The 13745-nt window shown below is 41.2% G+C and overlaps 1 protein-coding gene across 2 annotated transcripts; it reads left to right on the top strand.

Moving 5' to 3' along the window:
* The first annotated feature begins 925 nt into the window (after positions 1–925).
* On the top strand, positions 926–13353 carry ythdf2 (YTH N(6)-methyladenosine RNA binding protein 2). Of its 2 annotated transcripts, none has more exons than XM_046856315.1 (5): positions 926–1335; positions 2811–2890; positions 3957–5561; positions 10290–10352; positions 12306–13353. In XM_046856315.1, the coding sequence occupies exons 1-5, from the start codon at positions 1287–1289 to the stop codon at positions 12327–12329; spliced, it is 1821 nt and encodes a 606-aa protein (XP_046712271.1). In that variant the 5' UTR covers positions 926–1286; the 3' UTR covers positions 12330–13353. The 2 variants fall into 2 exon arrangements, with proteins under 2 accessions (XP_046712271.1, XP_046712270.1); XM_046856314.1 differs by lacking the exon at positions 10290–10352 and adding an exon at positions 8388–8450 and having other exon boundaries at positions 929–1335.
* Positions 13354–13745: the final 392 nt, after the last annotated feature.

The raw sequence follows: 13745 nt of genomic DNA, 5'->3' as shown, positions 1-13745 counted from the left end.
TAAACAAATTGGGAATAAATGTGAATGTGCACCCCAGAACCCTTCTTCTCTAATCTACATTAGTACCTGAACTTACTAACACCCTTGTGGCTGAATATATCTCCACAAATCTCCGCAATCGCACTGCAAAATCTGGAACATCTTCCAAGAAAAGTGGAGGAATGGGATGTTCATAAAGCACATACTGATTTTATGGTCAGGTATCAACAAACTTTCGTCCTTTTAAATTGTTGTGTTCACAAATAACTGCTGCTAAACCACCAATTTGTACATGTACTTATTATTATATGGATAATTTCCATATGATTTTTAATCTAGATAATGAGTTCATAATTATTATGTTTTTATTTATATTTATGTCTATGTTAATATACAATGATCTCAACAAAACTGGGCAAACTACTGAGTAGGCACCAATCAGAGGCCGTGTTTTTATGATGTCATCATATCGAACCTCTTACAAAGTATTTTACAGTATTTTAAAACTACTGATACAAAATATGAAGCATTTTCATCAACCCTCTCAAATACAAGTGACAAAATCCCATTTTAAATACCTATTTTAAATAAATGTATCGAAAATCTGAACATCCCTGATAATATCGCGGTACAATTTTTTTTTATATCATACCGCCCACTCCGAGATCAGACCAACCCCTTAATGACACAGGTGAATAAAACACCTCCTAGCCGCTAGATGTCGCCAGTCCGTGGGGGTGTATAACAAGCGCGCACTAGACGGAGGCTTGAGCTTGCCTCGGTCGGCCATATTGCCTCTTACGCACCACATTAGTTTTCCCCACCTGTCTTCTTGGGACTAAGCCCCGCCCCGTGATGATGATTCGCTTCAGACTCGGAATTCCCAATTGCTATTGGATGATCTGACTAAAAGGCTCGCTCATCAACCAATCGGAATTGAGAGGGCGGGATTTGAACCAATCCGGGTAGGAAAAAACGCTCTTTGGGCAGAGGAAATTGTAGCCCGCCATTGTGTAAGACGCACTGTGTAGAGAGCAGGGGGCAACTATTTTAGAGCTTTTTTCTGTCCTGAAATTGAAAACGCAGCGTCGAAAGGGAAAGAAATGTCAACCGGCAGCCTGGTGGGGCAAGTAAAGAGAGACACTTTATGAAGCGGAGCTCGCCGTGTGAGTGAGTAGCGTAGCGCGGTGTAGAGTAGTGCGGTGCAGTGCAGCGGTAGGCCTGACCACCTGCTGTCCGACTCCCTGGTCTAAAAAGAAAACCTCGTTCATTTTCCCGTCTTTTTCATCCTCACAACTCAAACCTTCATGAATCACCTGGACCCAATCCAGAGACCGAAAGGCCAAGGAAACAAAGGTAAGCACGGGATTTCTCGCGAGAACTCGTCGTCTCGGTGCACGATGCTAGCCGACGCTAACTTCGCTCGCTAACTCCCACGACTAGCCCCATAGGCCTGCTCGGGGTTTTCTCTTTTTTTACCTCTGAAGCTCTCTATTGCACATATCGCTTTTTTAAAAGGGGTAAATCAGCATGACGTTTCTTCAAAACTACTCTGAAAACCCGAGCCCACGTTGCCTAGCTTAATTCTACTAGCCCTGAGAGGCCAGGGTTTAGTCTCGGAGGAAGTGCACTTGTGCGTAAAATAAATTATTACCCATTAAACTTTTTCTTTCACATCAAACACCTTAATACGACACTTTCCCCCCCAAGCTAAACTCACACAAGTCATCGCTAACTAGCCTCAATCACATGCTAACTGTCGCTACCTGGATGACTTGGGTCGTATTACAAATATATCGTTGCTCCCTAGATTGGCTCACTTTCAGCACCTGCGAGAGGATGACATGCGCACTATTTAGTGCACTTGAGTAAGGGTTAGACTGCTCTTATTAGTTCAGGTAGTGCTTTTTCACTGTTTAGACATGGACATGAGGAAGAAAGTGTACTTATTGTGTTAAGTTAATAACGTTTTAAGGGTGAAAAGTGATCATAGTGTCTTATGAGCACTTTATTAATAGTTATATAAACACTTCTTTTGTTGGTTCAGTGCTTATTAACAGAAAAATTATATATAACACCTGAGAGAAAATGTATATTAAACAATCTGAAGTAAATATATAAAAAAAATTTGAGGAAAAATTATATATCTGAGAAATAATGCATCTTACCTTTGAAATAATGTCCAATAATCTGAGAAATATTTATATATATATATATATATATATATATATATATATATATATATATATATATATATATAAATGATCGAATAAATAAAATTTATTAAAATGAGGGAAAAATACATGTACGAAATTATAATACGTATATTATAATCAGAAAAATATATCATAGTCTGAGAGAGAGAAAGAAGTTGAGGAAAAAATGTGTAAATTCCAATTTGAGAACCAAAAAAATATATATTGTCCGAGAATTATATAACCTTATCTGAGAAATATAGTGTGTGTGTGTGTGTGTGTGTGTATATATGTATATATATATATAATGTTGTCTTGTATTTGTATTGTCGGACACCTTTGTCATCCCCAGAACAGTGTAATAAAACAATAAAGTGATGCACCAGATGTGAATTGGTGAATGATTTAATAACTAAAATAACGCATCGCTGCATGGACGGAGGTTGTGCTCGATCTCAAACGTTTCCTTCATTATAATAATCCAACATCGTGCTACACTGAGACACGTGTCCCATCAATAAAAAATAAATCTTAACCTGTCCTTAAACTCTGAGTTTTGTTTAATGTTTGATGAGGACTGTGTAAACTGTGCTTATTCACCTCTTTTGCTTTGTTTTTGTTTTGTCCCTCTGTCAGTGCAAAACGGAGCTGTTGCCCAAAAGGAGACTTTAAATGATGATGAGTTCGAGCCTTATCTGAACGCTCAGCCCAGACAGGTAGGTCCTGTTACACCACTACACAATAGCAGGAGCCTGGAGATATAAATGGTGACTCGGCTATTGTAGCTCTGGTGCCTTTTATCGTCCTTAATTGCATCCTGGCCACAGGCTTTTGTTTCTCAAATAGAATATGCTGTAACTGCATTGTTCACTATTCTGTTGTAAATTAACAATTCAGAGTATGCACACATGAAGGATGGAGGACGGTTTATCTAGTCAAAGTTTGGTGTAAAGAAAACAAGGTTACAGATGTTCCTTTGTGTGTGGTTTTTTTTTTTTTTTTTTTGTTATATATACAATTTAATTACAAATTATACAAATTAGTCGGTTACATTTTTATATATGTATGTGTAATTATTATTTTTCCTAAACAAAGGTCATCATGGACATTACGAAGTCAAGTCAAAACTATTTTTATACCTTCTTGAATTGATAAACTTGCACATGAAGGCGTTGTTTGATCAGGAAACGCACAGCGACGACCCAGAAATTGAGAATTGCTTCTGTAAATTCCTGCATTTCATTAATTTGCTCCAGCGTTTATTGTACCCGGAGGGCCAGACTCGATGTTATTTATTTCTATCGCCAATCTGAGCATGACTTTGAGAGAGACCTGTTTGCAATTAAACGTTCGTGGCATCAGCATCTAGTTCTCTGTAGATGTATTAAACTGTGGTGTGAACACTAGGAATCCGAGTCAGATAAAATGTATGAAATTAGCACTTTGAGATTTAATCAAACTGGAGTTGGGGCTGCATAATTGCTGGTCACTCCCCATGAAAATGAACAGGGACTCTCCCTTTTGCCTGGGGTTGCAGTCTAATTGATTTCTTAGAGAATATTGGAGATGGAGAATATAACCGGCTTGTGCCAGGACTTAATTTTTACTTAATTTTTTACCATTTTGTTGAGTAAAAAAAAAAAGGGTGTCATAATTTGCCGAACACCAAAATAAGCATGACCCACCCAGAGATCGGACATACCAATTTAAAGTAAGTCATGAAATATTTTGTGCATTTGCCAATGCTTGTTGATTAATGCGTTGTTTTTCTCGTCCTTGCAGAGCAATGCATATACGGCTATGTCCGATTCCTATATGCCTAGCTACTATAGCCCCTCCATAGGATTCACCTACTCGCTTAATGAAGCAGCGTGGTCCACCGGTGGTGATCCTCCTATGCCCTACCTGGCCTCTTATGGACAGCTTAGCAATGGGGAGCACCACTTCCTCCCGGACGCCATGTTCGGCCAGTCAGGGGCACTTGGGAGCAACCCTTTCCTGGGTCAGCATGGCTTCAACTTTTTCCCCAGCGGAATCGACTTCTCGGCCTGGGGGAACAGCAGCTCTCAGGGACAGTCCACGCAGAGTTACGCCTACGCGCCCAGTTCGCTCGGGGGCGCTGTGATCGATGGACAGTCTCCGTTCACCGCCAATGAGCCTCTTAATAAGGCTGTGGGGATGAACAGTTTGGACCAGAGTATGGCAGGGTTAAAGATCGGGGCAGGAGACATGACGCCCAAAATTGTTGGTTCTGGACTTCCTGGTGGACCTTTGAATCAGGTATCGGCGGCTCCGAGCATGCCCCCGCCTTCCATTGCACCCGCCAAAGTGGCATCCTGGGCGGACATTGCCAGCAAGCCTGCCAAACCCCAGCCTAAGATCAAGACTAAAGGCACCTTGGGGGGCACGAACCTTCCCCCTCCTCCAATCAAACACAACATGGATATCGGCACGTGGGACAACAAAGGGGCTGTGCCGAAAGCAGCAACGCCTCAGCAGCCTGCACTGCCTACCAACGGACAGCCACCCAATCAGGCCTCTCCTCAGCCAGCTGCACCTGCCATAGGGGTACCCCAGCTTCCCCTTACCAACGGACAGCTAGCACCCCCTTCTGTTCCGTTAGGACAGCATCCCCAGGCTCCTAATGGGCAGCCAGGTATGGCTCCACCTCAACTTCAAGGCCCACCCCCTCCACCGCAACCGTCTCAACCAACCCGCTGGGTCCCTCCTCGCAACCGGGCCAACGGTTTTGGAGACGGGGGAGGCGGGGCCAGTCAGTCCCCTCCCAGTGCCGGAATAGGTGGCATCTGTGTGGCGTCGGAGCCGCACCCGGTTCTCGAGAAGCTACGCCTTGTTAACAACTACAACCCGAAGGACTTTGACTGGAACCCCAAGCAGGGACGCGTGTTCATCATAAAGAGCTACTCGGAGGACGACATCCACCGCTCCATCAAGTACAACGTGTGGTGCAGCACGGAGCACGGCAACAAGCGGCTGGACGCGGCGTACCGCTCTCTGGTCGGGAAAGGCCCGCTCTACCTGCTTTTCAGCGTCAACGGCAGCGGCCACTTTTGCGGCGTGGCGGAAATGCGCTCGCCCGTGGACTACAACACGTGCGCCGGCGTGTGGTCGCAGGACAAGTGGAAGGGTCGGTTCGACGTGCGCTGGATCTTCGTCAAGGACGTTCCCAACAGCCAGCTGCGTCACATTCGCCTTGAGAACAACGAGAACAAGCCGGTGACCAACTCGCGCGACACGCAGGAGGTCCCGCTCGACAAGGCGCGGCAGGTACTCAAGATCATCGCGGGCTACAAGCACACCACCTCCATCTTTGACGACTTTTCTCACTACGAGAAGCGCCAGGAGGAGGAGGAGAGTGTTAAAAAGGTAATATATGTTTAACAAAGTCCATTGCTGCAAGTAGTCTGGGTCATTACAATATTTGAACCAGCGACCGATAGAATCTTATCTTAAAAATCTTTGAGAATGGAAACTTTTCATGGGAATGTACAAAATTGACGGGAACCATTGAGGCCACACCCACTACATGCGCTGTGTTTTCATCCATAACACATTATTTTCTTGAATCCTGCACACAAAATAATGTCCAAAAAAATTTCTATCTTGGAGAATATTCACCCACATTACATAAATATTACACACTTGTGCAACACAATTATACTAACAATTAAATTGGTCATTAAAAATATCATTAAAGAAATCTGATAGTTTGCATGCATGTGAGCTTCTGACCAAACAAAAAGGTGTTCTAGCAATAGCCTTTAGATTTTTGGTGCTTTTTGAATACCCCCACAAAATTTGAATTTGTATATTGATTAGCATCTCATTTGGTACTTCATGCTTTCTGATGATCTTTAACGCATCACCTGGTTCACAGTAAAGTCACGTTTATTTATATAGCATTCAGAAACTCATACTAGATTCACCTTGCGTTATAAAGCTCGTGGTAGCCGCACTATCGTGTGGTGTTTTGGTGTTTCAGTGGGTTAGGTACATTTTATATAGACAAAGTATCAGATCATCTGACTTTTCAGGCCATTTGTGGTTCTTTCTTCACACATTACAGTTTAAAGCTTATAAAACCTGCTCCAGGAAGATATGCTTTACAAGGGTTGGAGTGGAAGATCTTGATTTTTGCTTTGCTGTGGTTGAATGAATCTTCACAAAGTCTAGAGGAACATCTTCCTAGAAGGGTGGAGATTATTATACGGGCAAATTCGAACTAAATGTGGAACGGGATGTTCAGAAAACATGATTAAAGAGTATGTATTGGGGCTATCAGTGATCTAGAAATGTGTTCTGTTTGGTTTAATCCGAGGGCTTTTCTGCGATTTGTCTATTCAAATGCTTTCATGTGGATTTCTAGCATGCCTAAACTCATCTCCAGATTTATGATTACACAATGTATTTACATTAAATCTGCTTTGGTCACCAGTTTTTTTTTTTTTTTGCGAAATCTTGCTTGGATCATTGGGATCCCTGTATCATCTCTGGAATTAAAGAATTTAAATGGGTACCTGGAAATGTCGTGATGCGCAAGCCATCAAAAAAAAAGCATCTACACAACCAAAAACAAAATACCTTTCACAGATCTCGGACCAACAATTAAACGCAATGAACTGGCCAATCAGAATGCTTAAACCAGATCAATGCTTCAGTGACGGGAAATTTTCATTTTATCATTCGCTGCACATAAATGAATCCAAAAAAATTTTTTTTTTCCCGGGAGAGAATTCCCCGGAATGTCAATCCTGTCAGAATCCAACCTCCATTAAACTTTAAAAAAATTTTTTTTTTACTTGAGAAACTTTTTGTTCTAATGATACTTTGGAAAATCGTTTATAAGCGAGTTAATCCAATTTTGGTCCTACGGTTAAAAAAAGAACCGTAAACATCGCATTAAATTTGATTTTATTTACTATTAAACTAAACCTCGTTTTCGCCCTGTGAACATAGCCATAGAAGCCGGCATGGTGTTAAGAAAAAAAGGAAAGGATGGTATAGATCGCTCGATGGAGAGATAGTAAGCTCTGGTAAAAAGCAGGAATGTGTTAAAAAAAAAAATTTCTCTGTAAATTGTGTTTAAGCTCCGGATCCTTTAGGGTGAGATTTCTGTGCGATTTACATTTTCCAACAAAAAGACTGTTAAATATCCAAGAATACGACCACGTCCTCATTGTCTATCAGTACAGATTTCATCGAAATGAGACGGAAGACAAAATAAATTCCCGTATTCCAGCAGGAATCGTTCGGTGAAACGGCAACGTTGATTCCGTGTAAAAATGGTGCCACAGCAATAGTCTGCTTACTGAAGTTCCCATGCCTGGTGCTGATTTATCTTCTCATTTACAGACCAGCATATGTGGAAGTGGTTTCGACAGATCCAGCATGGTTCATCATGTTGGGTCTTTTTGACACTCTTACGGTCTCGCAAATAATATTAAGCATTAAAGAAGCCAATTTTACCTCAGTTTCTTTTTAATTACATCGAAAAAGTTTTGTGCTGGAATAAAATCGGGTGTTCTGTTGGCCAACATCATCGAATTCCAATATTTTTTCTTAATTGTTTGAATTATGAATTAAACCTGTCACATAGTTTAATTGAATGATAACGCTGAACTGGGCTGTTTTTCAAGGTATTGTTGTATTGGTACAACAAATATCTTGTTGTATTGTATCGCTGTTCTCATATCAGCATGGTGATTCGAATTTTCTCAAATCTCACTCCGGTTAAAATGGTTCAAGTTCTTGCCTTGCTGTTGTGTTGATCAGATCATTCGTGACTGCGTTTTTCCTCATTGTTCATCCATTATTTAGACAAAAGTATCACCTGACACTTCCACCCATATGTGGTTCTTAGGACATCTTTGGATGCAGTAGCATGAAATTTCCCCTTCACTTTAACCTGTTCCAGCATAACTGCCCCCTGTGCACAAAACCAGACATGAGTTGGAGTGGAAGATCTCCTGCTATAGAGCTGTGTGTTGTGGCCGAATAAACCTCGCACAAATGTCCACAAAATCTAGTGGACCATCTTCCCAGTAGAGTGGAAGACGATACGTGGACTACACGTGGCAAAAGAACACAATCATATTATTTGGTGTCCACAAACATATTGTGTAGCATTTCATTGTTGGTTCTATTTGGGTTTGATTTCTTCATAGTAGTAAAACTGACACTCTTTTGTTGCAGGTGGAGGTCCAGGGGAATGACCTGTACTCGAGTAATCCCAGCCGGAGTCACTACAGACTGCAGGCAAGTTCAGTCACACTGATTTCATGTAAGGCTTATCCTGACCATGGATTACAAAGTTGAACATTTGATGCAGTATTCAAGCGCTCAGCATGCTAAGCTTAGATGTACCGTAATTTCCGGACTAATAAACGCACCCAAATATAAGCCGCACCCACTAAATTTGACACAGATTTTTATTTTGAACATAAATAAGCCGCACCTGTCTATAAGTCTACACTGAAACTAATGAACTTTACACAGGCTTTAATGAAAGACAGTGTCTGTTACACGGCTTGTATCTAAACAGTAGCTACCAAGTAAGTCATTGTTCACTGTCTTCCTCCTTCCTTTCACAACTATTTCTCTCGAGAGTTTTTCTTTTGGCATCATCATATGTTCAAAAATCACCATCGGTGAATCTTTTCTCCCGATGCCGTGCAGCTCAGAACACAGGTGAAGTGTGTTTTCATGCCCGGTTGTTTTCAGCGTGACGAATGATTCGCATTTCCTGTAGACAGTCCGAGTGAGCGGCAGGTCAAACGTCAGAGGAACATCATCCATATTTATGATGTGGTGCGGCCCGATTCAGTGGGAGCGCATCTGATTTAATATAAAGAGTTTCATTGGTTCACCTGAACCCGTTCTGCAATTTCATTGGTCTAATCTTACGGGCTCAGTTTTTGGCTTGAAGTTTGTGAAACCGGAAAAAGCAGGAATGTGTTAAAAAAATTCTCTGTAAATTGTGTTTAAGCTCCGGATCCTTTAGGGTGAGATTTCTGTGCGATTTACATTTTCCAACAAAAAGACTGTTAAATATCCAAGAATACGACCACGTCCTCATTGTCTATCAGTACAGATTTCATCGAAATGAGACGGAAGACAAAATAAATTCCCGTATTCCAGCAGGAATCGTTCGGTGAAACGGCAACGTTGATTCCGTGTAAAAATGGTGCCACAGCAATAGTCTGCTTACTGAAGTTCCCATGCCTGGTGCTGATTTATCTTCTCATTTACTGACCAGCATATGTGGAAGTGGTTTCGACAGATCCAGCATGGTTCATCATGTTGGGTATTTTTGACACTCTTACGGTCTCGCAAATAATATTAAGCATTAAAGAAGCCAATTTTACCTCAGTTTTTCTTTTTAATTACATCGAAAAAGTTTTGTGCTGGAATAAAATCGGGTGTTCTGTTGGCCAACATCATCGAATTCCAATATTTTATCTTAATTGTTTGAATTATGAATTAAACCTGTCACGTAGTTTAATTGAATGATAACGCTGAACTGGGCTGTTTTTCAAGGTATTGTTGTATTGGTACAACAAATATCTTGTTGTATTGTATCGCTGTTCTCATATCAGCATGGTGATTCCGAATTTTCTCAAATCTCACTCCGGTTAAAAATGGTTCAAGTTCTTGCCTTGCTGTTGTGTTGATCAGATCATTCGTGACTGCGTTTTTCCTCATTGTTCATCCATTATTTAGACAAAAGTATCACCTGACACTTCCACCCATATGTGGTTCTTAGGACATCTTTGGATGCAGTAGCATGAAATTTCCCCTTCACTTTAACCTGTTCCAGCATAACTGCCCCCTGTGCACAAAACCAGACATGAGTTGGAGTGGAAGATCTCCTGCTATAGAGCTGTGTGTTGTGGCCGAATAAACCTCGCACAAATGTCCACAAAATCTAGTGGACCATCTTCCCAGTAGAGTGGAAGACGATACGTGGACTACACGTGGCAAAAGAACACAATCATATTATTTGGTGTCCACAAACATATTGTGTAGCATTTCATTGTTGGTTCTATTTGGGTTTGATTTCTTCATAGTAGTAAAACTGACACTCTTTTGTTGCAGGTGGAGGTCCAGGGGAATGACCTGTACTCGAGTAATCCCAGCCGGAGTCACTACAGACTGCAGGCAAGTTCAGTCACACTGATTTCATGTAAGGCTTATCCTGACCATGGATTACAAAGTTGAACATTTGATGCAGTATTCAAGCGTTCAGCATGCTAAGCTTAGATGTACCGTAATTTCCGGACTAATAAACGCACCCAAATATAAGCCGCACCCACTAAATTTGACACAGATTTTTATTTTGAACATAAATAAGCCGCACCTGTCTATAAGTCTACACTGAAACTAATGAACTTTACACAGGCTTTAATGAAAGACAGTGTCTGTAACACGGCTTGTATCTAAACAGTAGCCTACCAAGAAAGTCATTGTTCACTGTCTTCCTCCTTCCTTTCACAACTATTTCTCTCGAGAGTTTTTCTTTTGGCATCATCATATGTTCAAAAATCACCATCGGTGAATCTTTTCTCCCGATGCCGTGCAGCTCAGAACACAGGTGAAGTGTGTTTTCATGCCCGGTTGTTTTCAGCGTGACGAATGATTCGCATTTCCTGTAGACAGTCCGAGTGAGCGGCAGGTCAAACGTCAGAGGAACATCATCCATATTTATGATGTGGTGCGGCCCGATTCAGTGGGAGCGCATCTGATTTAATATAAAGAGTTTCATTGGTTCACCTGAACCCGTTCAGCAATTTCATTGGTCTAATCTTACGGGGCTCAGTTTTTTGGCTTGAAGTTTGTGAAACCGGGAAAAACCCAGGAAAAATCCATAAATTAGCCGCTTCATTGTTTAAGTAGCAGCTTATAGTCCGGAAAATATGGTACTTGCTTTAAGGTCTTTGAAGAAACCCCCGTCCTCAAGCTAGTGCAATAAATACACGTCGGGTAACACCACGGACGTTGAGGCTCACGTTATTCCAATCCGTTATCTTAAATGAACAAAATCGTAACTAAATAAACCGATGCATTGAAGAAAAGAAACCACACGGTCGGAAAAGCTTTTCTTCTCAATGATTACATGTCTGAATTACATTTTACTCACGATGGTACGTTTTGGATCCGAAATTAGAAACGAGTAGAAAGTCAGGATCAAACTAAATGAGTTTGAGGAGTAAAAAAATGATGTTGAATTTATTTGAAGCTGTAATAGTCTGTAATAGGTCTTCGATTCAGACTTTTAAAAAAACGGCAGCTTAAAAAAAATCCGGAGGTGTAGAAATACTCTGCTATGTGGCTCCTGCTTTTATAAATAGTCTGATATCAGAAAGCGCTCATGCCGCTGTTGAGAGAAACGAGGATCCCATCAGCGAGAAAATCCACATTGTGTACTGATCTTTCTTTCGAGAGCGACGACTAGCACTAATTTCCACATTGCAAGTGTGTATATACTGTCAGGGTCTGAATACGCAGACATTTTTCTTGGATTTGTTGGTTGCCAGTTAGTAAAATCTAACGCAGGCACACCAGGTTCTATAACAGTATGAAGATTGACTTGGACCAGACAAATATAGAAATCCTCCCGTAGCATGAATAACAGCCAGGATTTATGTGATGTGACTGGGCAGGTCGTTCCATGATCAAGATCACCAGACGACTGTTTGCTGTCTAAATAACACTTACGGAACTGGTGTTGAAGTATGGAATGGTTGCCATGTTGGTTCTTTTCACCCGGAGTCAGTATCCAACCTTTCCTGCTCCAAAACCGCTATTAAGCGCTTTCTCCTGTCCTACACAAGTTCTTCTGGTGTCCAGTTTGTACTCCACAGAACTTCCTTCACTCATTCTTCTGTGCTTCGAAACCAAAGGAACATTCCGGTGTCCCAAAAACCGTAAAAGACTAGGTGTTTACAAACGTGTGTGTGTGTGTGTGTGTGTGTGTGTGTGTGTGTGTGTGTGTGTGTGTGTGTGTGTGTGTGTGTGTGTGTGTGTGTGTTTTAATGTTCTTTGAAGTCATGTATTTGTGCAAAAAAAAAATGTTTTTCTTTGATCACCAATTTCTCTTTCACTTCTCTCTAGGATCGTCAAGGACGCGTCAAGTAAAAGCCACTTGGGTTTTTTTGGGGGTGGGGGAATAAAGACTGACATGGTCCTGCTCTCTCCAACCATACATCCAGATGTTTTCACTGATTCTTCTGGGAAAAGACTAAACCAAGGATTCAAAGCAAGAAAAAGAAACGAACGAAAAAAAAAAACCAACCCTAAATGAAGACTCTTCTCTTGATTTTCTGTTGACTTAAAAGACTTACTTTGAACTTATAGTAAAAGGAAAAAAAACGATTATTCATAGGACTACAACTTAATTCTATAGGATGCTTAGGTGATCATTTGCGCTCCTTTTTTCTTTTTTTTTTTTTTTTTTTTTTTTTTGCTGCTTCTCTTCTCCCTTTTTTTTTTTTTTTAAATACCGTTTTGTTTTTACAGTCCAAGAGCAAGGCTGGTCTGCCTCATCGCTAAAGTCTATAGTGGATTTTTTTTTTTTTTTTTTAGTATTGGATTCTATGGCCTTGCCTGAACATGGCAGTCTGTTTCATTTCTTTGTTAAACCCTCCCTCTTTTTTTTCCCCCTTTTTATTGGAAATGATCCCATCAGGATGCACAGTGGGAGTGGCCTTTCAGTGGATGTTGCATTTGTGAATCATTTCTACAGTCGCCTGTGAAAATTCATTGCCTTTCACACACAAAAAAAGGAACGATCCCCTTTACTCAATCATAATTAATATTCAGAATTTTTTTTTTTAGGGCCTGGTGGAAGGTAAAATTTTTGGTCAGGACAGTTTAAGCGAACACCAGAAATGTTGCGTTCATCCTTTTTTTCTTTTTCTTTTTTTTAATGGTGTGCAAAAAAATGGGGCTGTATTTAAAAGTCTTCTGACCTTTTTTTTTTTTTTCCCCTCTCTCTCTCGCCTTTCCCCCCTCCCTTAAATGATGTTGCTACAGGCTGCTCTCTTCTTGTCATCCGTTTTTTTCTTTCTCTCTCTTCTCTGTTAAAGTCCGCATCGAGCTGGGCTGTGCGCCCTCTCTTTCTATTACTCAGTTCATGAAAATAAATGTGGTATACTCAGCACATGTGTTGCATTCTCCCCTTGTTTGACTACATATTTCACTTCCCCACACTAACCCATGCCCCGAAACAATCGGCCGGATCTCTTCCCCCTTCACCCTCTCTTCTCCCTCCTCGGTAGCCCACCTGTGTCCTCCACCCACCGTTCCTCTAGTATGCTAATGTTCTTGCATTTAAAGGGGTCCTGCAAAACTTCTGGCACTGATCAGAATAATAAAAAAGCTGCTGAAAATGTGTAGTCTGGTTTTGTTTGGGCACGATTGTGCATACGGTGTGGAAGAACCCCTAGCATGCAGGGGAGTGGTGAAGATGTGGAACCTCTGATTGAACATTGAGTTCAGGAGGTCTATAACCCTTAACTGCTCAGCTGTATAAATATGGTGGATCATGCATTG

Source organism: Silurus meridionalis, chromosome 8 (assembly GCF_014805685.1).
Source record: "Silurus meridionalis isolate SWU-2019-XX chromosome 8, ASM1480568v1, whole genome shotgun sequence".
Classification (NCBI taxonomy): Eukaryota; Metazoa; Chordata; class Actinopteri; order Siluriformes; family Siluridae; genus Silurus; species Silurus meridionalis.
This window is presented reverse-complemented; position numbering and strand designations above follow the sequence as displayed.